We start from the raw sequence: 26226 nt of genomic DNA on the forward strand, positions 1-26226 counted from the left end.
AGAAAGATATTAAGAACAACAGTGAACATTAGAAAATGAAAAGAAAATATTTGTTAAATTCTATTCTGTTATACTTGTTCATTAATGGCTTTAATTAATTAATTATCTAATTCCTACAGGATCTCTGCTTAATGTAAAATCTCATCCAAAGCCTGTCAAGTGAATTAATTTAAACACAATTAATGCTAAGGGAGTCAGAATCTCCTCACAGGATTGTAAGTGGTTCAACCCAAGGTATTTGACCTGTACCTGGAGAGTCTGAAAGGCAGAGATAGAACAGTTACATTCATCTCATGCTTGAGAAAATCATGGAAATTCCAAAAGAAACTAATCACAGATCTCAGATTCAGCTGGGTCCTTATTCTGTTTCTAATTCACTGTGTGGCTTTGAGCTGACCAGCTGATCATTTAATCTGCTCCATTTATAAAATGTTCCACCTAACACACATTATGACTGTTAGTTTGCTTGTGTCTGTAAAAAGTGCTTTGAGCACTAAATATTTGGTTGAAGAAACTAATTTTAGCAGATTGAATAACTCCATCTTCAGTTCCACAATGAGCATATCTTTTTCCACTGAATATTTAATAAAATTTAAATGACAAATACAATACTGCTAACAAAAATATAAAAATATGGGAAAAGTTCTGGTAGATGGAGAAACTCCAACTAGAAGGAGTGTATATAGAAATAACTCCTAAATAGATACAGAATAGTATATATATAGTATATATATACTATATAGAATAACTCCTAGAAAGTGAAAACTCTGAAGTGAAAAATAAATCCATTTTTCCATAAATCCAGAACAAATGAAAAGAATAAAAAAAAAAATCTGCTTAGAAAGTGTCTGTTTAAACAAGGTAGAAAATCCTTTTACCTTTCTGTGTTATGTATGAATTGTTTTTAGGCTAATTTAACATTCAAAAAAATCAATGTTTATTAACATAAATTATTAATATCTTAAAACTTTTTATGTGCAAGAAGAGATAGCACTATAATATGGTTTCCTTTAATGTTCTTTTTTCCTTTCTGATGTACTGGTTCCTTTTATACTCTCAATATTTGACAGAGCATTCAGCATGATCTTTCCCCAGATATTCAGTCTTCTTGTTGAATCTGCCTCCACTCTTTTGACTACAAAATCTCAGAATAATTTCTCTATAAATTAGCTAACTAATATTCCTTAGTGGCTCTACAATCAAAAGGACGCAGTCTAAACTGTAGTTCAGATCTCAGGAAATCTTTTACTAGTTCTATCTCTTAAAGAATCTTTTTTCCTTCTCTCACAGCTTAAGTTCCTTCCCTATAATTTTTGGGTTGTTTTTGTTGTTGTTGTTGTTGTTTGTTTGTTTTATTTTAAAGTTCTCTAAAATTTGACTATTAATTTTCTGTGAGAGATGATATTGCACCCATCTTCACTCTCTGATCTCACTTTTCATGTGCCAAGGGTTTCATACCAAAGTAGATTTGATAAAACTATACACAATATACTGGCTATGCTTACCATGTTTTTTTAACTGTATGTAATCTAGTTCTTCTGTTTTATTCCTCAGCATGTCTCCTTTTTTTCCTTCAGAAATAGTATATTTATTCCCTAGATTAAATAACTATATATTCACTTTCATTGTGATAACATTAGTAAATAACAGACTAAAAATTTTGAGAAGAGAACCATCAAAATTTAGTCCATCAAACTAATAATTAACTTGAAGTAAATTATTTTTCCAAACAGGTTTTACATTATCTACAACATGGACTTTGAGAGATAATCCTCAAGTTAGTATGCATTTCTGCATTTCAGGACTGTAAATTTTTACAGTATTGATCTGAAATCCACTTTTTTAAAATCCTGAGTGTTAGTAGTTAGCAGTAGAGGAGTGAACTTACAATTGGAATTTCCTGAGTCACTGTCTGGTAAGCTGGAATTAGAAATTCAAGCTGTGCATCAGCCTGGTCTGCATTCACCACACACTCAATCTCATAGACACGAATATCATAGGATGACTTCAGAATAATCTGACAGTTGTAGCAACCAGGTTTCTTAGGAGTGAATTTTATAGGAAACTCAACTGCATCACTTCCACCTAAAAAAACAAATCAAAACAAAACAAAACAAAACCAAAAAAAGTGCTGTTGTAAAGCTTTTCAGGAACACTGAATTCACAAGCAGAATCTGAAGAGGTTTCCAATAAACTGCAGGAGTGTCTTCCCAGAAGTACATGCAAAAATTTCCAAGAAACAGCAGAGTTTTAGGAGTGTTACCATATAAGTTAGTTTCCTAAAAATAGTATACTGAAGCAGGCAAACAATATTTTATATTGATTTCAGTAGTGCTCAGAGAGAGGTATTTTGAAATATCTCTTAAATCTAGTAGAAGAATTTAACATGTATGAATTTCTGTAAATATTTTAAAAATTATACAAGCTACTACACGTTTGTCAACAGCTGCTATCAGAGATATCAGTGATAGTACAGTATATTTGGCTGAGTATCCCCAACAATCACTGAAATTCTGTTAAATGTAGTAGCTCTCATGACAACTCATTAGATCTTTTCCTATGCCATATTTTGGATTGAAAGTCTGAGTTTCCAAAATTGACAGGGGTTTCCAAGCTGAAACAGATTCATGCAAAGTCCCACTTTCCCGATCTGCAGCACACAGGGAAAACCCCACTGTAATCTCCAGAGCAAGGAAGAAGCAAAACAAATGCAAAGCTGCCCATCTCTGCACAGAGCCAGGTCTAACAAGTCTGCTGCAGAGATTTCCTCCTCTGTGCTTGCTTACAGAAAAGATCAGACTCCTGCACAGGATTTTAAGTAGCCCTTTAGGACACATTCCAAAGGAGAAAAGAAGGTACATGAGGAACTCCATGATGGCCACAAAGAGTTCCCCAGTCCCAGAGTCTCCAAGAAACCTGAAAAACCACATCAAGACTGCAGCTGTAAAAACTGCAGTTTTACATGTAACAAACACTGATTTTCTTCAGTTTTCCAAGGTTAAAAACCCATGCCTAAAGCTGGAAAAAGATGGTAAGGAAAGTCAGAGACAAGGTTCTTGAAGAAAGATAATACAGTGTACTGAAAGATCCAATATATTTCTGCATGAGTTTTACTTTCTTGCATTAAATGGAAATTTTAATTACTAACAACTAGGGTTATTTTTGCCTGAGTTGGATCCATATTTAAAGGCACAGTTTCAAACAGAAATGCTTCCTATAGAAAAATTTAAAAAGAAAAACCCTAAAAAGTACATTCCATAATTATATTTCGTCTGGCATTGCTTTAGCAAAAAACTTGTTTTCTTGTGCATTAGAAAATATATTTTAGAACAAAGCAGTTGAATAACTTAAATATTATGCTCAATTACAATGAATCAAAAGGAAAACAAGTAAATTGGTTCTATTTATTCAGCACGGTAAGTATCTTCTGCAGTGATACTTGGTTCCTCCATATCAAAGTAACTACAGAAATCATTTGTAATCAAATTATAAGTGAAGATTGACTTGTTTCCCTTCAAAATCTTTTTTAAATTCAGTAAAATAAACTGGGCTTAAAAATGTCTCAGCTTAGCATGCTTTGTTCTCTCAGTCACATAAGACATTCAACGAAGATTAATTTCAGGATATATTCAAAGATTTAATGAACATAAGCCATGGGGCCACAACTGGCTTACCCAACGATTTCTGAGAAAAGTGTCAACAGTAAGCCATGGGCATCATTTATTTGATTCCCATGTAGCAGGAAGCAGAGCCTGCATCCATCAAAAAAAATGAGGCTGCAAGCATTTCTTCAACAGTGAAAAGCCAAGCAGAGCAATACAGGAGTTTGCTACAGCTTCCATCCTACTCAGGATTTTTATTGTTTCACAGGGGAGCATTCCATGTGAAATAAGCTGACAGTTTTATTTTCCAGATTTATGTCTGACAAATGCCTACAGGAAACATTCACTTGATCATATTGGGTTTTGTTGTGAGACAGTTGTCAAAACAGGGGTATTTGCAAAAACTAAACTTACAGTGTGCAATTTCACCACAATTTTTTGGAGAACTAAATCACAGCACATAGGCACTGGCCATGTCCTCTGGCAACTGCCTGGCCTTTTGTACCATTTATTTATTGCAAAATACAATCTGATCACCAAAACTAACAAAGTTCATGTCCTCATTTTAGATCTGCCTGAAATCAAACGACGTCCTCTAACTGCATTAGCCTACAAACAGTACCTTTCAAAGAAAAGTAATGACAGTTGTTTTGACATTAAAATGTAAGAAAAAACATATTCTGTAAGGTAGTAATAATGGCCCTTAGTAATCATTCTTTAGCCTTATTATATATTGTGGGAGGTTGAAATGAGTAAAAATAGAAATGTTACTCTTACACACCACAACCTGTTGTCATAATTTGTGAAGGCAGGAGAGTATGGGCTTTCAGCAGTTCATCAAATAATTGCACATTATATTCACTTTTTTTCAGCAATGGTGATTCTATCTATTCAGAATTTCAAAGCTAAATTTCTCACTGAACTTATTTCAGGCTCTGACACTATGCATGTGTCACAAACAATTGGTTAAATTAACTTCAACACTGAATTTGGAGGTATGGACTCCTAGAAGGCTAAATAAGCAACCATAATGAAGAATGCACACTCTTCTGACTTTTGCTTATATATTAGGTCTTCAAATGGGCTCATCTGAATTAGGACATCTCTCAACATGGTAGTCTTGAAAAAGCAACTACGCTTTCATATCCCTCATTAAGTGCTTAAAAGTTATGAAATTTTTTGCTACCACTGTGTATGTTTATTTATGATTTCCTTTCACTTTATCTTAATCAAAAAGATTTGTAGAGGGTTTCTAAAAAACCCACTAACTGGTTATTTTTTTTCTTTTTTCTGCTTAGATAGCATACAGTATACTATCAGACACCTAAACAAAAAGTTAAATACACTTAATCAGAAAATGAAGATCGACTGGGGAAAAAAGAATGAAAGAATTTTTTCCTTAATTGATCTAAAAATAAAAATGGGAGACACTTTTTTTCAATGTCTTGTTATGAATCAGCTGTGTTTGTGTATCCAGGAGCCAGGGAGGAGCTGTGTGGCACTACATAAAGCAGTTGTAGGGGGCTGGTTGTTTAATAATTATTGAGCCTAATATTTATGAAAAATACTCACAGGCACTCTAGAAACAAGCAGTCACTACTCCAGAGAGCAATGCTGCCAAATTTACTTAATACAGCTTTAAGAACCATGTCATGAAGGTGTTTTCTTAAGCCATTTGATGAAGAGCTCCTGCTGAAAGGGATTAGCCAAATTATAAGGAATTACACTGATAAAATAGAGTATAATTCAAAGACTCTTGATCTAAAAACACAACAAAGAGCTAAGTTCTCTCTAAAACACACACTCAAAATTTACAAAAAAATTTCAAAACTGATTTTTTGTGACTAAACACAATTTTTTAGAAAACAAAATTTTCTACAAACAAGGAAGAGGGCTCAGAACTATTACAAAGACTGCACTGAATGCATAAGGAAACATTACAAGGAGAGAGGATCAAAACCAAGACTTTTATATCATTTACTGCAAAATGGTAAGCTAATGCACAATTAGTAATGAAGGCTTATAGTGAAGAGATGTAATAAGAGCTAGCTAGAGACTTTTATGGTGCAGCTCCTTTCCTTCTGCAATCTAGATTTCTCTGAAGAAAGGTTTTCTTTTTTTTAAAAAAAAGAGAGAAAATTAAGTCACTAGTAGCTTTACCAGAAGCCACAAAGAAGTCAGAACAATCTGAATAAATTAACTGTAGGCACAATTATTGAGAAAGTAGAAAATATCTAACAATTACTGATAGTTCTGTAGAAAAAGATTTTTCATCATTCACTGGGTAGAAAGGGGGGGAAAAAAGAAAAACAAGAGAATTCTTCTTGGATATTCTTTTTAAGTGTAACAGCAGGGAGCCAACATTGTCAAATCCTGTAGGAAGAGGCAACAGAACTCTAATATTAGCTTGTGATACTGAATCTAAATTAGATAGCAAGGTGAAATAACATTTTTTCATTTAAAATGAATTATAAGCTTTACTTATTTATATGGACAATTTTGATGTGAAATAGTACAACTCAGCCATCAGAAAAAGGTTTTAGTTTTGTATTCATGCCTAGGTTTTCCATGTTTATTTTTATAAACATAGGAAAATCCCTAAACCATATGGAATGATAAAAAGCATTCCTAGTGCATGCTTGCCTTAGAAAAGTTCAATAATGCACATGTAAAATACAGAAATTGCTTATCAGGGCACCCTGGCTTAGGTGCATATTCATTTGAAAATTAAAATCTACCATTATTTTACAAAACTGCACATATCTATCATTACTGATGGAATATATTTGTGTATTTATCATTCCATGCTGGGATTTGGTTATTATTAAAAGGAATAAAATAAGGTATTGATACACTGGTACTGACATGTGCTGCTGCAATGTTTAGAACAGCAATTGCTATCAACCATTTAGTCCCATATATTTTCTTTCCTTTAAAAAATGTCTAGTCCAAGGGTATTGCTATCAGGTTTTCTGCTAATAGCACAAGTGGTAATCTGAAGTCATTTCAAGGCAGAAGATTGCAAAAAAAAAAAGTCTGTAAAAAAGAAAACCAAATTAACAGGAATCCCTTCTTATAAAGTACTTGGATGGTTCAGTATTGATGAACTGTCACAGGCAGCTCTGTGAGCTGCTCTGTCTCAGGAACTTTTATGTTTCCATTACTCAAGCAATTGTCAGTGTCATGTTACAATGTGTAAAGGCATAGCCTATTCCAGAAAATTCCAGAATTTCCTAATTCTGGGATAAATCCTTATTTAATACCAAAACACATATTATTGGACGTTTCTCTTAGCATTAGAATTTCACCAACTAATTCTTATATTAAGCCCTAACCTGGACAATTGGAGCAAAAGTATGTATCTTAGGAAAGCATCCACTTTCTTTTTTAAAAGATTGAGTGGTAGAAAGATTTTTGTTTCTCTTGAGTTTGTTCATATTTGATAAACCTCTCATTCACATAATTTTACAGGAATAATAATTGTTTCATTACAAATCTCCATCTTAAGTAGAAAGTGCTGTACTTTCTGCATAGAGCACTTAACAGTCTTCACTGTCAGACATATTTTCCCTTTTTAAATAATTACAGGTAACCTCAAAGGAACCTCTTTCCCTCAGAGATCATGGAGTCATCAAGGTATTCAATCTTTCAAGACCTTGAAAATTACTGTAGAGCTTGGCTGAGCCCTTCCTCATTTGCAACCTTCTGTCCAAAGTGTGGAACAAGAGCTGGATGTGCTGCTCCAGTATTACATTCTCCTTCATGGTACAATAACAGCATTTTTCCATACCTGCACTGTATTTTTTAAGTTATGCATTCAAGGACCCTTGTTTTTCAAAATTTTACAAGAAATCCTTTGATGAAAGAACAATGGAGCTGATGTCAGAAAAACAGAGTGGGAAGTGAGCCTGACAGCTTTAGTTCACACTGTGAGATAGGTACTGTGCTGCTTTGCAGATTTCTCAAACATTTTGGGAGACATCAAAATGTTTTGCAAGACTGCAGAACAAAGCCCATCCTCCCCCTTTCTACCTATGTTATTTCACCTTTGATAAGTAAAATTATTTAGCATAAAACACATGTTTTTCAAAGAAACTCAAATGCCTAAGAAGTTGTTCTCCTTAGTTAAAACTTAGTTGAAGCTGATTTTGAGCTGATTATTTGCTGAAAAGACAAACAGCACTGACTTTTCCACTGGTTTTCACAGTTCTGCTTGAAAATCCACAGATATTTCCTTCTTTCCTAACCACAGTGAGTGTTTTGCTGCTGGACAGGAGCAGAAAATATTCAGCAGAAAAAACACTTATAAAAGCTATAAACCCTTATAAAAGCTATAAATAAAACAATGGCTCTGACTTAGTGAACATGGTCCTTACCTGCAGGAAGAGCATGTTCACTTACACAGGTACAGTTTTGTAAAATAAGACTGCATGGCAGAAAATCTTAAATAATTATAGAGATTATAAACATATATATGCATTACAAAGCCAGTGACACTGGCAAGTAAAGTTACAACTGAAGTTACAACTCTGAGCCATAAAACCTCTCTATTCAAAGTTTCTTGTGCTTTCACCTTTAGAAGGAACTTGTTAGTTTGGTGAAGCATGGAGCTGGCTTTGGATGCTACTTCTCTGTTGATAAAAATTGGAGTGATTATTTTAATCCCACTTGACATTTTATCCTTTTTATTCTTTCACAGCATCCCTCTAAGAAAAAGGCAACATATTTCAATGTTGCAGCATACTTTAATTATGCCTAACATGACTTTCTGAATGTTCAATCTACCATTCTTTGGTTTGTAAAGCATTGCAGTTTTACTGTCAATTACCTGTCTCTTGAGCTATATATATGGGAATTGAATTATTTCCCAGGTTATTTCTGATGATAGAGGAAAACTAAAGCTCTTAAAGATCCCATTTGCGACAAAGATGAACAACTACCACGGTGTGCTTAAACCATACCAAATGGTTTAGCACACAGACTCTGTTCCAAATATATAATTACATATTTGCTTGCACTAAAATTCATAGCTTATAACTATGTAAGAGCTCCAACTAACTTCTTTCACAAAATCTGTGTCATTCCTAACTCAACAAAGTCTTTGTGTAATCTTCCCAATTAATGAAATGTAGCTAACATTGTGTAATAACTACTGGTTCCTAAGGACTCCCTTTCTGATGAGTCTCCAATGATGGATTAACATTTGCTAAAGGTTTTCAATCTTGGAAATGTATTATTTTAGATCTGTGCAAGTATGCAGTATGGCTTCTGATCAAGATATCATACTTAAAGTAAGGTAAGCATATTGTACTCTTTTTATCTATGTGATCTGTAAATAGTGCCAAAAATGTAATAAGGTCATTTAACAAGATCTATTTTACAAGAAAATGTTTTGAGTGGCATTGATTTTTTTACCTTCGAATTCCCTGTTGGCAGAGTTCTTAAAACACTGGTTGCACACTTCCTGCTACTGCAATCTAAGAAATTCTGATCCAAAGATTGATTTTAGTCAGCTTTCTTCCACTTTTGTTTACCTTCATAAATATAAGCACTGTCATTTCTTCAGAGAACCAGCAACTCCCACCATGAGGAAAGCCACCACCATGGCTAAAATATTCCTGCTTTCTCAGACAATGGTGTCAAAATTTTCAGATGAGACCAATGCTTTGCCCAGGACCACCAACTGGGGACCTCTGTCACAATATTATGTTTTCTAAGAGCCTGTAAATCCTCCTGTGTCTCCTCATTAGTGTAATAAATACACTGAATCAGCTGGCACTGTCTTCCTACTAAAGACATATTTGTTTTCATGCTATTCAGCTGGTTATCTCAGCTTCCCTTTCTGGATGTTCCTTACCTCACCACCTCTCTGAATTCACTACAAAAGCCCCATTTATTTCTGCATCATCTTGACATTTCTACTTCCTCATGTAACTATTACCCATCCTAGAAAGAAAAAATAAATATCAAAAAGATTGTGTACACTGCCATATGATCCAATTTCTGATTTTGCATTGATTACTCTCCTCTTTCAAGCATTTCTTTAATATCCTTTGATGAATAAAGAAGCAGCATGAACTAAGAGTAAAATAACTACTCCCTTACTATAATTTATTATAGTATTTAATTTATTATAGTGTATAATTTTTTATAGTATATATTATAGTAATCATCGATTTACTACATTCTTTACTATAATGTCATTTATTCACTACATTTTTGTAGTGAATACAATGCAATTAATATTCCAAATTTTTCAGATATATTCATTCACATTTAAACTTTTAAAATAATTTGAGCAGTTGCTAAGGTGCAGTAATCTCTCAATTGGTCAGTTAAGAACCTTTGTTTTGAGACCATGATGGAGATCCTGTCAGGACATTAGATCTGTTTATGCAGAGTTGGGTCTCTTTCCCCCAGCTGTTATTCTGTTCTTCTGCAGTGTAATACAAAGAATCTCCCAAAACACTCAACAAAGCCATTAACTGTTTTTAGTTCACCTCTACAGTAATTATGACATAAACACGTCGTTATTAACTTGACAATGAAAGAGTTTCAACTAAGATTTAAACATCCTGCCACACATGACATGTTCTAGCCTTCAGTGTCACATAAATTCTACAACTTCTACTGACTGCTCATCCTGTAGTCCCTCACCAATCCTGCTTCTAACACTGCCATAACTATTGCTGCCATCTTCCTGAAAACACACCATATTTTTTTATAGCAGTTAAATTCTATTTCAATTAAAACATCTGTAATAAAGACCCCTCAGAAAAAAAATATAGATTATTTTTATTATTCCAGAATAGAAAAAAAAAAGAACAAAAAACAAGGTATACATTGAGTGTCAAAACAAAGACCATGAAAGCACAATGACCATGAAAGCACTGATTCCAGTGACACTTGGAAAAGTGAGCTGCAAAAATATGCAGAAGGACTCCATTGATTAAGAAATGGTGAAACAAAACTAGATATGGACAGTGTATAATTCAAGTTTCTACAAATTTGCATGAAGTTCCCCCCTGAGACTCCTTTTCTCCAGACTCCAGCTCTCCCAATGGCTCAGGTTGTTTGAGAGTTTTTTTAAGAAATGCAACCTAGAGTGCTTTATAGGTTTAAATAAAGCATTTTTTAAAAATCAACAAAATTTCTGTATAAAATTTAAGGTGCTAGAAAAATTAGAGACAACAGACTGACCAAAGATGGCAAGATCACTCTGAAAAGTAATGCAGAACTGTTCATTCAGCATTAGCTGAAATCTCCCTCTGGCTGACTGAGGAGGGCAAACAAGAAAAGAGATGTGATATGAGTGGCACAATTTGAACACAGCTCAGTGCTGGGCATGAAGTGGAAGGGAGAAATGGGAAGGGAGCACAAATTCAGGATCTGACAGATAAACAGACCAAATCAATTTGTCTTTTAGATCAAGTCTCGTGTGCGTGTGTGCCTTTGAGAAAACCAATAAACCAATGGCAAGTGGAAAGCACTTGTTTGAGCTAATATTTAGAACCTGGGTAGTGACAAGAAAGGCAAATTTGATCAATAGCAGAAAGGAAAGAAAGATCATTTTCGGGATCTACACAGAAAAACATTAAAAATAAATATTATCTTGGCAAAAGAATACAGTCAAATTCATCACCTTTAAGACTATTACCTGTTTTCTGAGATGTAGGGTATTTGGCTGATGGAGGGTCCAAATTAACTCTGGCTGAAGATAACACTGGAATAGAGAACTCTTTAGGAACTTCAAAGACGTGTTTTATGCTCACTTCTACACTGTAATCCACGTGCTTCAGCTCGGAGGGGTGCCTGCGAGGCTTCAGAAGCGCACGTCTCTGCAAGTGAAGCAATAATGTACACAGCTGAGACATCAATTAAATTTTCAGGTTGAGAATTGCAAAATTTTCTAAATTTTTTAGAATTTAGCTCAATTCTAAAACTGAATTGGGAATTAAGAAACTTACATGGCAATTTTGAGTGATACTTCCAAATAAAAACTGACTTGTAAGATATTTTTAGACATCATGCATCTGAAACATTTGTTTAAGAATAATGCATTTGGAAATTTACAGTAAAACCATAGCCTACCCAGAAATAATCTCTTGCTAGCCTTCATGCATATGCAGGAAAGGCAAGAATAGGAGAAAAAAACCCATGAAAAATATTTTGTATCAGTGGTAGCAAGGTGCTTCTTCTCCTACTTCATAAAGTTTCTGAAGCATGGGAAAGAAAAGTTATTTTGCTTTTTGGCAAGGGATAACTATTAGCTAACTGATATTTTAATGCTGAAAATTTATTTTAGAAATATGGGCATTTAGAATCAATTCTAGAGACAAGTCATCTCCTCCTCTTGGTAAAAAGATTGCCATTGCTAATCAACAGCAGGAAACATATTAGAAAAGGATTAGCACAGTATATTAAAGTAAGCTCAATACAGGCATCTGAACCTCTTAATGAACTCCATTTGACTCCTGTAGGATAACATTACAAAAATACTGCAATGATTTAATACACTACTTGCTCAAAATTGCCGTTTTCAATGCAATAACACATTACAATTGCAATGCTCAAGAGTAATTGTAAGCTGAACACATTTTAAATGAATAATGTCTTTTTTACAAACAAGGCTTTGAATTAATGACTGCTGTGAAGTATCTTGAAGCAAATCTAGGGCAGAGATAAATATGGGAAATAATCATGTTTTGCTAAGAGAACTGGTTTATTCTCAAAGTCTTTTGCTGTAAAACACTGCCAGGACTGGAGGTATCAAAGTACATATTTCAGTAGGCCAGGGAATGCAAATCCATTCAGGGAATTAAAAAACTCAATGTAAAAGGAAAAACAATTATTCATAAAGATCACCATTAGGTGTAAGATGGTCAAATTACTGTTTAAACCAACTAGACTTGGGTTATGCATTGGATCGGTGGTGAGGTTTTTTTGTTTTGCTTTTTTTCCCCCTGTTTTAATACAAATCTTACATTCCCTTGCTGGCTTTAGAAAGCAGATCCACACTCTGACATTGCTTTGTTTTGATCATTAATCTACCCTTCCATAGTGTCAATACAGTGTTAAACAAAAAGTACATATAGACTTTGGGAACCTGTTAAGATTTAGCTGTTAATACAGGTTTCTTGGCACAATAAATATAGAAACAGACAATTCTTCAAAATTCTTGTTCTGTGAAGAGCAGCTGGACAGATGTATTTGACTAAAAAATTCACATCAAACCAAATTCTTAGGATATGTCTTGTACTACTGTATTTGCACAACCTCGTGCAAATATAATTTACAGAAGGAACAGGAAAAATTGTTATGTGAGTTGAGAATCTGAGCTCACTATTCACTCATTTCTATCATACAGGACTGGAGTCTGACATTACTCCCTCTCAAATTCACACAAAATTAATTAAAAAATCAATAAGTACAAATAATTCAATTGCCACATTAATTGTGGCAATTGTTCCACTTCTCTCTGATAGGAATGAAATGCCAGAACACTTTGCAGTGGAAAAAAATTCATTCTAACTTGTAATGGGAGGTTCCTAACCAAAAGAATTACATACATTTACCAGTTTAAATTTGACTTGATCTTCTGCATAATCAAATATAAATTTATACCTACAAATGATTTTCATAACTAGACTATTTTCCAACACTGAAATAAAAATCCAACATGATTACACAGTTTTGTTAAATTTTGACAATATAATTGTAAGATGACCTTTCCTGGAGCACTGAACACATTTGAATTATAATTATCTTGAAGAAATGTCCTATTATTTAAAAACTCACTGAAAGACTTTTTTGAAGATACTTGTTCATGTTATCTCATTTTTAAATATAGGTTAGGAAAAAATCCAGTTGGTTAGTATTACATAATCTATGAACATTTCAAATATTTCCTGGCACCTTGTAAACAAGTAAAGGATGAAAACATTTTTAATGAGAGACTTAGTGGAAAAAGAAAATTCTGCAAACATACACAAGACTAAACTTTGCTGCCTCATAGGCTAACATTTCCAAGAGAAAATGTCAACACAATTCAGATGAATGTGGCAACTGCTCCAATTTTTAACATCTTTGTGGGCAGTGAGAGTTAAATAGAATTTAATATTTTTTAACTCCCATGTTCAGTGCAGATCTAAGGCCTCTCTACTGCAAAAAGAGACAGATTCCAAGCACTTTTACTTCATCAACCTGATGTTTCATGATATTCCAAGTGTGGAAGTCTTATTACCAGCTAGTAGTATTTGCATTCAGTTCCTAGGATTAATTATTTTCTTAGAATATTTTTTTGAAAATGAATGGAGGGTATATAAAGCATCAGAATTAAACTTGATCTTGAAAGTTTCAAGGACTTTTTTTATTTTTCAAGGTATTTTCTCAGATGTGCCACCTGCACTTTCTATGTGTGTAGGGTGGCAGATTCTGTTACAGGGTTCTGAGGCAGCTCTCTCTTTCCTTGCATATAATGGTTCTTCAAATCCTAATTTAGCACCATTTCTTCCTTCCAGAAATTAACTTCTAAAACTGCTTCTCATGAATAAAGAAATTTATTATCTTGGTCTCTCAGAACCCCGGTGATCAATCGTGTTTGCCACCTCCCTTAATCCCATATCAAAAGATAAGTGATGTAATAGAGAAGAAATTGGTCTCACTTGTAAATTCAGCATATTGAAATCTGACCACAGGTCCTTTTCTGAAAAGTTCATCCCCTCTCAAATGTATCTAATGCAATTTTTTATTTCCAGTGCCTTCTCAAGGACACCATGATTCTTCCTTCAAAAAAAACCCACACCAGTTTTTAAAAGAAGCAGATTTTTTACACTGAGCTTACAAATTTCCATAATCACACAGGAGAACACAAAACATCCTTCACAACCCCTGGGTGCCTATGAAGAGCACAAGCTCTGAAGATCCCAGCTGGACAGGTGGAGGATGTGACTTTGCCACATCAGCTGAACAGCAGAAGCCACAGCCCCAAGTGCACAAGGTCTCCATTCATTTTTCCTTGATCAAAACTCAAACTCACCAACACCACTACGTTGTACTAAGATAAAAACCCTCCATGTGTACTAAGATAAAAACACTCCACGTTGCTCAGTCCCATGGACAGTAGGATAGAAAGGAAATGCACAATGTCCTAACATCTGGAATATGGCAAATGTGGTGTCCACTCTCAGATGAGACATGTTCAAAAGGAAGGAAAACAGGGCCTAAGTAAATACTTTTTACAGTTTAACAGTGAGGGCACACCTAGACACAGCAGAAAGTTAAAGCTTTAGCTCTGGGATTCTTGTGCAACAGGACTTTTCCCATAATAATGTCTGGTTATACAAGGAGATTATTGGCATCTATGAAGAAAAAGTCCTGTATCTAGCAATTGGGTCTAAAACTAGGCAAGTTATTTTGTGTCTCACTTCACTGACTGCAGCATCCTCTCCTTCACAGTCCCAAGTAAATGAATTCTCATATTGTTCTTTCTTTTTAATTCACTTTCCTCTATTTACTACATTTAGCAACTTCAGTCTAAACATGTTCTTCCCCCACAGTCTCTTATCTTTTTTCCAATACCCTTTTCCTTCCCTTGTTATCTATGTTCACCTAAATATCCCCCTTTCAGCTTCCTCTTATTCATCATTACTAATTATTCACAAAACAGCCTTTGTTAATTATTCACTATAATGCCAAATCCAACCTTAACAGTGTCTGAAAGCTCCTATATTCTCTTATGCTATCTTTACTACTACCCAAAATTGTTTTAGGAGGAATTAAAGTAAAGAAACACTCAGGAGGTAAGAAAGTAACACAATTTTATGGGAAAAAGATTTAAAAATCATTATTTGTTACTAATTCTAATAATTCAAACAATCAAAATAGATCTCTGTTCCTTATGGCAACAAAAAGAAAGAGTAAAAACATAGTAAAGAAGTACCTAGGACTTTTAGCTGTGTATAGATAGGTCAAATAAAAAATTAAACCTCTAGTTACTGATTATGGATATCCAGTTTGACTCCAAAAACACAGCCCACCTTTACTACTGTTTTCTATGTGACTTAAGTAAACATGACTAAAATTTACAGTTTAGGGAGACTGGAAATCATGCAATTATTTAGTTATTTATTCTTCAACTTGACAGGTAAAAAATGGACCAAGTAGTACTAATGGTGGGGTATTTTCCCTTCTGTCCATCTATTGTCTAACATGATTCTACCTGCAGGAACCAAGTAGAACGGCGGAATAGAAATCCAAAAGAAAACAACAGATTTCCAAAGATTCTGGATTTATCTCTAACCTACAACATCAGCCCCAAAGGATTTTGTGAGCCCAAATAATTCATTGAACCGTGGGTGCTGTAGATTGGCTTTTTTTCTTTTTTGCCTGTTTTTTTTTTTTTTTTTTGGTGGGGAGAGGGTAGAATTTAGACCACCTAAAACCATAATTCAACTCCAATTTTCACTGCAGAACACCAACCCCCCTCAAAAAAGTTTTCTCCAGTTAACACAACCAGAATTTCTATGTTATCACCTTTAAACAGATAGTTGGCAAGAATTTATTACAAGAAGTTTTTAAGAATATGTTTCATATTTTAGTCTGCATAGTGGATATTGAGATTTTTTTTTGATGTATAACCTCTTTTCTATGCCAGTAGTAGAACTTCTCCCCTGTATTTTTCATAAGCAAGTATAAGACTTTGTTTACATGAAAAAAAATACTTCTTTCTGCACATTAGTTTCATTTCTCACATGATAATTCATTCAGTGCTAGTATCCACCAGTATGTGTTTTACAAGGTAATTAAGCTAATTACCCTCCAGTTTTCCACAATAAATGTGGTTTTAGAACTCATATTTCATTTTAGCATATCTAGTGGTGCAAGGAGTGTTGCTATCATCTTCAGTCTTGATCCACTCCACAACTTCAGAGCAGTTAGACTTTTCATCAAGTATTTGCCAAGTTGCTGTGATATTGAGGGACTTGAATTATGAAAACTCAATAAAATGTTACCACAGCAGTGAATTAGCCATAATCCCAAAGGAGACTACTTGAGTCTGGATGACATGATTACAATTGTTGTCCCACTCCAAACACACAACAGATTAAAGTTACAATGTAATTTCCCCTCATTTTGTTTGCTTTCTATTACTTTTCAAACAAAAGGTATAAATTTGGGAACATCACATCACAAGGGAAAATTCTTTTACCTGGGGAACTGTCTAACTGGAAAGCTGGAATAACATTGCTGCCCAGCAATTGGTCTGAGGCCAGGCACCATCAGGGCACAAGGGAAATTAAAACCCAGAGTGAGGCTGTCATCCTCTGAAGGCTATACTAGAATTCTTCATGAGGAAAAGCCTTCTTTATTTGGCAATATCATTATTATAAATTTATTCACAAGTAATACCTGATTGTCTAATGGACTACCTTGGGAGAACTTTTTGTTTCTAGATGTTGAAATCTTAGGAAAATATGTATAGGTTGGAATGATGCATAAGAGGGGAGCTACATCTTATTAGAAAAAGTTGTGGCTTTTCAAAACTATTTTGCATTGATTGCAAGACAAAGAGAAGTCTCATTTATTCTCAAGTTTTATTGGTTTGGGGAAAAAAATCAATTTCTTACAAAAATATCCATAATGAAGGTTACTAATACAGATATCTTTTATATGGAATATGAAAGCTTTTTTAATCATCAGGTATTTTTCAGAAATTAATTGTTAGTACTTTTCTTAACTGCAGTCAAGTTTTCTTAAAGGAAGGACACCATAATAGCATGGGGTGAGAAAGGAGCTTCAGGATGAACATGTAAAATATTGCAGTGTCTGAGGGGGAATTAGGATCAGTAACTGTCAGATTACAGAAGTGTGAAAAAAATATAACTTCTATTACCTGAAACATAAAAACAAGTCAGTCCTACAAATCAAGGACAACTAAATTTAATTGCAGCACCAGATGATTGTGTTTCTCACCTCTACTCTGGAGAGCCCCAACAACGCCGTTGCAACTCGAACGCTGCTGCTCTGCAGGGTCCCAGTCATCAATCTCCTCTCGTACTCAACAGCTGACATCTGCTGCTGTGCAGCCAGAGCCAGGGCCCTCTCTCTTGGCTCATTGACCAATGGAATCTTCAGATTCTCCTCCAGAGTCTGACCAAGTCCACATTTCAAATATAAAACTGGTTGTGCTGTGCATTCATCTGTTAAAAAAAACCCAAAGAAATGAAAGAGCAAAACAAAACCACACACCACATTTATCAGCTGGTGGAACTGCAGAGAGTATTTAAAATTTCTAATCTCTAAAGAAAATAAGAATACAAAATTCCTTCAAAGTTTAGTTCCATGCTATTTACCTAGTACATGCCATTTATTACCTATAATACTTTATTTTTCAACATAATAGGAAGTAAAAATTAGCAGACTGAAATGCAACCCAAAATTTAGCTAATAGGGCTAAGAAATAGCTAATAACTTAGCTAATAAAAAAATCCCAGACTTTAGTGTTGCTACCATTATGACAGTATTAAAAGTTCACCAAAGTCTTTCTGCTACCTACACAACACAGCCATGCTTTCACCCCTCTAGATATGTTTCATCTCCTCTAAAAGAAACCACCAGAAATTATTTCAAGAAGCAGTTGACAATTATTTCAAGTGTCAAGTCTGTTTCACTGTTTCTGAAATATGCCTGACAGGAGCTTATCCCTCACTGTTTAGAGACAAAAGCATTGGAATATCACATCACTGCACACAAAACTCATGTTCTAAAGCTAGAAAAATTCTAGATAAAGATGCCTTGTCCTGGTTCATATGGCTAGCAAACTATATTTAGAAGAAGAAAATAAGAAAAATTATGAAAAAGTATTTATGTAGACTATGTTAAAAGCAATACAAGATGAAGATCACCAACAACCAGCTGATGCTCTGAAGAGAATGGACTGGAAAACATTAGAAGAAATACCACATATATTCATTATAATGTATTTTTTACTCTTCATTATAAAGAACTTCTTTTTTTGTACTACATGTATTAAATAATTTAAGAAAAATCCATAGAAATAAAAGGATATTAAAAAAATTATTTGCTGTATTTTACTCTTCTCCCTTCTATTCACTGTACCTTCTGAGGTAGCATGCAAAACATTTGGACTATCCAAGGTAAGCAATTCTGAAGCCAGAGGTAAATCCCCTGATCCCTCAATCAGGTATACAAATTCTCCAATCTGAAACACAAGGACACACATCCACACACTTCAGAGTGCAACTCATGAAGAACAGAAGGCAAAATATTACAACTAATAGCAAAGATATCCTAGTAACATCTAAGATCTGACCTGAGCAATAATTTACATATTCAGGAGAACAGGAATTCAAACCATAGAACAGAATTTCAAACCATGCTGTGATAATAAAGTAACTTTAATTGATAATATTAAATCTGAAAAGTCAAAAAATTTCAAAAAGCAGAATCTTTTCTAACTCCTCTTATAATTTAACTGAATAAGGGTACCCTAACCCATAAATACAGGAAAAAATTGAATTCTAACTATCTACTACAGTTACATATAATTAAAGATGCTCATGAGCAACCTTCATTGCTCTTCACCATTTGGAATTTTTTTTAGTAAAAATGTTTACAATGGTTTTGAGCCAGAAATATTTCTCTAGAAAGCACACAAAAAAAAAATGAAGTCAAGGCAGGTTAGCATCATGTGCAAATTCTCCTTTAAAAAAATAAAGTTAGTAAATCTTAATTATTTCATTGAAAATGGAAAATCTACAGAAGATTGAAAGTAAATATAAACATGACCTAGAACAAAGAAAGACATTCATTTTTCATAGAGGAAAGGATAACTTAACTAGCCAAGAAATAACAGTTTCAATTATAGATGGAATGAAAAAAATAAGGCACAAATGAAAGACAGAAAAGTATTTTTGAAGAAAAGAAAACTCACTGAGAGTACTTCAGATTTAAGTCCTCAATCAGAATGGACCAAACTAAAAAGATTTCTAAGCTAGGTACCATACACCTATCTGAACTAGTCAGGAGATTTAACATATATACTGCATATATTGCTTTGATAATTCCTTTGTGTTTACCACAAATTTTTTTCAGACAATTTTAGGTTCTCCTGATTGCAAGATAAAGAATTAAATGCCTCTGCAACAACTGATACAGTTTGCACATTCGGTCTCTCTTTATTTCCATAAACCATATTCTGTAAAACTCTGCCCTAAAAACATGTGTTCTGTCTTTTATTCTTCATTCCAGATATGAAGGAAATAATTTATTTCTATAATTTAGTGCATCTGCCAACCAACACAATCTTTTCCTTTTAATACTGCTCAATAGCATAAGAAAACCCTGCTTTTTCCTTTGCCTTCATTTGTAGTTTCATCAGATATTTATGTTAAGGCTGAAAACACTGCAATTATATTTCTGACCCAGCAGAAGGAAAACTATTCAACTTTGATGGTATTTTCTTCCCTTCTTGATTCAAGAGCTCACACAAATCTTCCTTGAGAAGGATTAAAGAAACCTCCAGCAAAATTGGATTCTCACACACAAACAGCCACTCCTGGGAACCAATTTAAACAGGAATTATTCCTGTTTGACACAGTGATTTGGCTCCATAAGGGCCCTTAACAAGCTCACAGCACACACAACTGATTTTAGGAAGGTGCTGGTGGCTGGGATGCCATTCTGCTATCAGCTACTTTTCCTGTCCTTGCTGAAATCAATATGCTTATAGGAAGGAACAAAATTCCCCAATTTCCTCTTTGCTTTGAAGAATTCTGGGGTCTTGATCTTCACAGAATGCAAATCCTGTTTTCTTTCCACTGAGCTTTTTTCCTGATGTTTTGGAACAGAATGGGGATTTCACTGAACTTGGAGAGTTTAGCTTTTATGCCCATGGTTCTAATGATTTATATTTCCATTTTCCATCAGCTGCAAACAGGACAGCATCAGCATTGTGCAGGGGTTACTGTTAATGAAAACAGCTAATAAAAGAGCTGTTGAACTTTCTATCCAATCCCATTGCTATCTGCTGTTCTAAAATAATGTAGGGCTACTAGAAGTTTGTAGTTGCCTGTGCAAGCCAGTAAGTAAGAGCAACAGATAGCAAAGTGTTCTTTCAATAAAAAATTTACTTTTATACTACTTAGCTGTAAAAGTCTGGATTGACACTTTAAAACTATGATTTAATAAATTATTATCATCAAAAATTCCACATTGTTCACGTAAGTAAGAGCAACAGATAGCAAAGTGTTCTTTCAATAAACAATTTACTTCTATACTAGACACTTAGCTGTAAAAGTCTGGACTGACACTCTTAAACTATGACTTAATAAATTATTATCATTAAAAATTCCACATTGTTCACATTTAAATTACCTCCCAGAAACAAAGATATATTTATTAAAAAGCAACACAATTATGTTTAACAATATTTAATATTTTCTATGAAAATATCTATGCTAATAGTCTGGAAAATATCTGTTTCAATTTTTTCCTAAAGAACAATGAAATACTGAAACAAATCCTTGCTGAATAGCTTGTGCTGTCATTTCAAGCCTTAGGAAAGTTAACATGAAGACTATTTCAAAATAAGGAACATCCTTGAGGCCAGAAGCCTTGAATCAGTGTATCCTCTTGCTGTTATTACAAGTATATAGCTGCTGCAGTGATGGATAGGATTCCCAATCAGATCCAAGTATAGCGATTTAAATCTCAATACTTCATTGATTGTAATGAAGGAGCAGACCTACTCCGATTACTGTTTTGGTCTATTTGTCAAAAAGGGTAGGAAAGGTAGGCAGGAAAAAAATCACAGCAATGCTAAATTAAATTATTTATTAGATTTTATATATAGCACAAGTCCATTTTTGAATGATACAAGACTCCTCATTGTGTAAAGTCATTTGATCATCATACAGCATGCTGGCTGCACTTTGTCAGTTAGATAATGGCATGACTGAATTATTGCAGCCATATACAAAATATTTAAGAAAGCCAAATTCTTCCTGTGCCATTACTATACAGCCCTAAAATCATGTTAGTTATCTTGCAGTTTCATCTTTCCCAAGGAGATTTAATACAATTCCTCACAAATTATGCAATTAAGTAGATGGAGCTAATTTTTCTAACCTGAGCTTCTGCATATCAAAAATTTTGCCCTTTGAGGAGCCTTTCAATGCATCACACCTACTCAACTAAGCTGGAAGGACCAGGTGATCCAGAAAAAGTTACCATACAGGACTTAACAGCAGCTTCTCTGAGGCATTAATGCTTCCTGCTGTGAAAAGGCCAACTGAACCTTTGTTAGGAGCAGTGACTAGTAGCTGGGTGTCTAAATTTACTTCTACATCACCACCAAAGGCAACACTGAGACTGTCAGAAATGTACTTTTCCCTTTCCACCTGAAATATGACCATCCTACAGCTCTGCCCACATGTCTTAGATTAACACTCTTTCCTTAACATGTCTAAATTTCCCTTCTCTTCACGATATTACTCAGCTTTCAGACTCTATTCCTTGTGTAGCATGAGCCTACTCTTCTCAGCCAGGGTGTGAACTTCTGCTTCTAATAAACATACAACAAACAGGTAAATTGTCAATAGCAGAGATTTAAAGGGTATTAAATAATAACAGGTGAAAGGAGATTCTTGTCAGATTTACTCCCAGAGAGAGCAGTAGGCCAGGTTTTTTCCTTGTCTAGAGACTGCATCTGGATATTTCATTGAATTAAACTGATGGGTCTAAAATTCCTTTATGAATGTACAGCTGTTGATGTGTATTTCTTCCTTAATAATTTCTCTCATTGATTGATGCTGAGCACTGGATTGATTTTCCACTGAACCATCCACAAAGATTGCTAACCTCTGGCATGGCAACTCTTTGTGGGTGATTCCCAGCTGTCAATAAGGTGTGAACTCACTATTCCAATGTGAATTCAACAGAAATCCCTCTTCTATCTCAGTTACTCTTCAAGAAAATCAAGAGGACTGTACACTCTTTAAGACATCCAGTCATATAGTTTGTTTTCTTTATAAATAGCTAGTATTTTCAAACACTGGACAGAGTCAGAAATACAGACTTGGGCATCATTGTATAAGTCTTACTTTCCTTTATGAACAAGATAAAAAAATCAAGCTGGCCATGTGGCATAGCCAAAGTCATGCTTAAGCAATAAAAAATCCCATCAAACACACAAACACCAGACAATAGCAGAAGTTCCATGTTCTATAGAAGGTAAAAATATGGAAGCTGAAAATGTGCAGGAAGAAAAGTAATTTGGGTTTAGATGCATTGTTACAAATCATCAAAATGTGGCAGAGAGAAAGGCAGAGGCACCTAATTGGATAGAGGGGAAGCTGAACCACAGAGGCATTGTCAGGAAAGTAAGAAGCAGAATCCAAGCCTTGAGATCAGCCACACATAAAAGAAGATTATAGAAACAACAGGGTTGTGAAAAACATTGACAGCAAGAGACAGAACACAACAGATAGGTTAAAGAGGTGAAAAGATGGACTAAACACACAGAAATAAGATTGTAACCACTGAAATAAAGCATTACAGTAACATCAAAAAGCTGGATTGTGAGGTTTGAGGTTCTGAAATTTGATCAAAATCAGATCTTGGTGATTTGATTGAATTTCAGTTAAGTATATAGGGCAAAATCCAGGCTACATGAGTCAAGAGAGACTGAAAGGTTGTTGGAGTCAGTATTCATGTACAGTCTTTTCTGAATGGAACTCTGATTAAGAGAAAAATTTTAAAAGAGACAGCAAGGAAAATTATTATTCTACTTTGACAGCATACCCTAAATACAAGGATGAATATATGGAGAAGTACAGAACAGTAAAGTCCTTATCCATTCCCTGCCTGTGCATTGTTCTTGCACCCATGTCAAGACAAATTATTTAAATTTCTTTTCTTTTTTTTCTGAAGCCCAGATGCCTAGAAAAGCCACCAAAATAACATTCCCTGCAGCATTACTTTTTATTACTTAGTGGTTTTAAAGTGAAAAGTTGCCTGCAGCATTTCATATGATTCTAATTACGTGTAAAAGGACAATAAACTGTTGCACTTTATCAGGACCCCCAAGTCCCTTTTCACAGCACTGCTCTCATTTTCCCTATTCATGCACAATTGGCAAAAGTCCTGGTTCTTACCTGACATAATAAACACAGAAGACACACTTTATTCTTACCTTTTCATTAATCAGAATGAGAGTGCAGTAACGCTTTTCCTGATAAAAGGGAAGGAAGTGAATATCTAAGGCTGCAGAATCTTTCCCTCTCAAGAACAGGTTTTCCATTGGACTGAAGAACTCATGCAGGAGGCCAGATTGATCAGCTGTTAAAATAAATTTAAGTGGATGTTTAGATACAACAGCACAGGCTGTAAAATAAAGTAGCTGCATGAGTTTAAAAAAAAAGATACCGTATACAGCCTTCTGTAGCAATCAGTATTTAAAGCACACCTGTAATCAATAATCAGTATTTACAGTTACAGTTGTGTAGATGTGCTGCAATATTGCATGCTGTATTATTTAAATATATTTTGCTAATTACCTGTGTTCTTTTTCTGTGCACTGAAACAAAACTGGGGAAAATAGACAGTTCTCACCATTAAAAATTCCTTAAGGAGGTACAGCCTCTTAAAAAAAGTCTACTCACATCAGAAGGAAAACTATAAATTACTGCTATTTGAACAAAGAATCTCATTCTCAGAGCAGCAACTATGTCTGACATCTTCTAGAATAGGCAAAACCTAAATACTGGCAACACTGGCTTTCCTTCACTGCTTTGCACAAAAGCATTAGGCTGGGAAAGAATCTTAGGGTTGAATGTAGAATCTTAGGGTTGAATGTGGCAGGCTCTGACTTTCTCACTGTGTGTTTTGCATCTGCTAAGCACATTGTGACACTGACCCTCAGGCTTTCCTGGCTGGCCTTCTAGGCAGGACAGCAAACCTGAGAATATATGTGAAAGTGAAAACAACAGAAACAAGTGAGATCACATAAGAAAATTATGCCAAACTCTGCCAAATAGATAGAACAGGGATGGCACACCCACAGCTTCTCTGAGTAACCTTCCCCAGGGCCTCACCACCCTCACAGTAAGAATTTCCTCCTCATATCTGATCTAAACCTGCCTTCCTTCAGTTTAAAGACATCACCTCTTGTTCTATCCCTACATTCCCTTGTAAAAAGTCCCTCTCCTGCTCTCTTGTAACTCCTCCAGGTACTGGAAAGCCACATAAAGATCACCCTGAAACCTTCTCTTCTCCAGGCTCAATTTTTGACTGTGATGCACAATTTGAGGCCAACATTTTATGAAAACTAAAAATAATATTTACTGAGCATATCCATAAATAATATTTATTGAACATACTTAGATGTCAAAATCTTGCTTCAGTAGATAATCTAATTTTTACTGCAGTAAGACATGAGGTATTGCATAGGTACTTACAGAAAGTCTCTTTCTTTGAATCTTCAGGCAGTACACTACTTTTTGAATTTAATATGTTACTTTCAAAACTAAAAGGAAAAAAAAAATTAAAAGAGTATTCTTAAGCTGGACATTTTTATTACCAATAGGTAGCTTAGTTTCCTTTTTATGAATAAACACCAGAAAAGCAAATGTTATCAACACAAAAAAAAAAAACCACCAAAATAGACCACTACATTTTGGAACCATTTTCCAACCAATAATTATTAAAAATCACCCTATCCACTTGAGGTGGCTACAGGAATGACCTATATTAAATAACATTGCAGTTAATTGTTCAAAAGAAACCTAATGTAATCAAGGCTTTGTCTAAGAAAGGTGAAAGGGATGAATCTTCACCTAATCACTTGAACTCTGCTCATTACAATATTGCTTTTCAAGTGTATTTAAAAAAAACGGATATACTCAAAAAAACCAGTTTCAAACAAAATCTCCTTTGCACTTCCACCCTCCCAAAGCAAACTGTGCTCCTCACCATAATATTTTCTTAATGTGACTCTATGTAGTTTTCTATTCTTCTTCACAAGTAACTCCCACCATTGTTGACAAGTAACTCCCACCATTGAGGTGTTAAGATTGTGCAGTTACTTATGGAAGTAGAATTCTTATGGAAGGAGAATTTTGCTTAATTTAAGACATGCACAGAGCTCATAGATGCTGAAAACAATACTGTAATGTATCAAAAAACACTGTGAGTTTCAGCTCAAAATTCTAATTTTAAATTAGCCATAGATAAAAGTTATTCCCCCCAGCAATAAATTTTGATGAACCAGCATACAGCAAACCATTACTAAATACAATGTTTGATGTTGGGTCTCTCTTAAAATAAATAGTTAATCTTGCTGGGCTAAGAAAAAATCACAGGCTTAAACAAATGAATGTGCAAAACTCTCAGAATTTGTTACCCTGGAGATTTGTTTTAATACCTATACTTAAAGACCATTTTTCAAAAAGGAAAACAATCTCTGAGTATATGCATACAACATACTATTTATACTGTACTTCACAAAAAATTATCTCACATTAAAAAAATACTAATTTTATATAAAACATCATTTCTCTCAATGCTTTATCTTTGAATGAGAATGCCAAGTCATGCTTGCAAA

General features: G+C 34.4%; 1 protein-coding gene across 1 annotated transcript in view; it reads right to left on the minus strand.

Moving 5' to 3' along the window:
- The window catches only part of CFAP47 (cilia and flagella associated protein 47), a 261050-nt gene that overhangs the window by 143245 nt on the left and 91579 nt on the right, over positions 1–26226 (minus strand). The window contains exons 41-46 of the mRNA XM_066545467.1: positions 25082–25149; positions 23818–23963; positions 18723–18825; positions 17577–17803; positions 11260–11440; positions 1889–2085 (exon numbers count right to left, since the gene is read on the minus strand). Coding sequence (XP_066401564.1) covers positions 1889–2085; positions 11260–11440; positions 17577–17803; positions 18723–18825; positions 23818–23963; positions 25082–25149 — 922 coding nt within the window. The remainder of the gene's footprint in view (positions 1–1888; positions 2086–11259; positions 11441–17576; positions 17804–18722; positions 18826–23817; positions 23964–25081; positions 25150–26226) is intronic.

Source organism: Molothrus aeneus, chromosome 2 (genome assembly GCF_037042795.1).
Source record: "Molothrus aeneus isolate 106 chromosome 2, BPBGC_Maene_1.0, whole genome shotgun sequence".
In the NCBI taxonomy this organism is placed as follows: Eukaryota; Metazoa; Chordata; class Aves; order Passeriformes; family Icteridae; genus Molothrus; species Molothrus aeneus.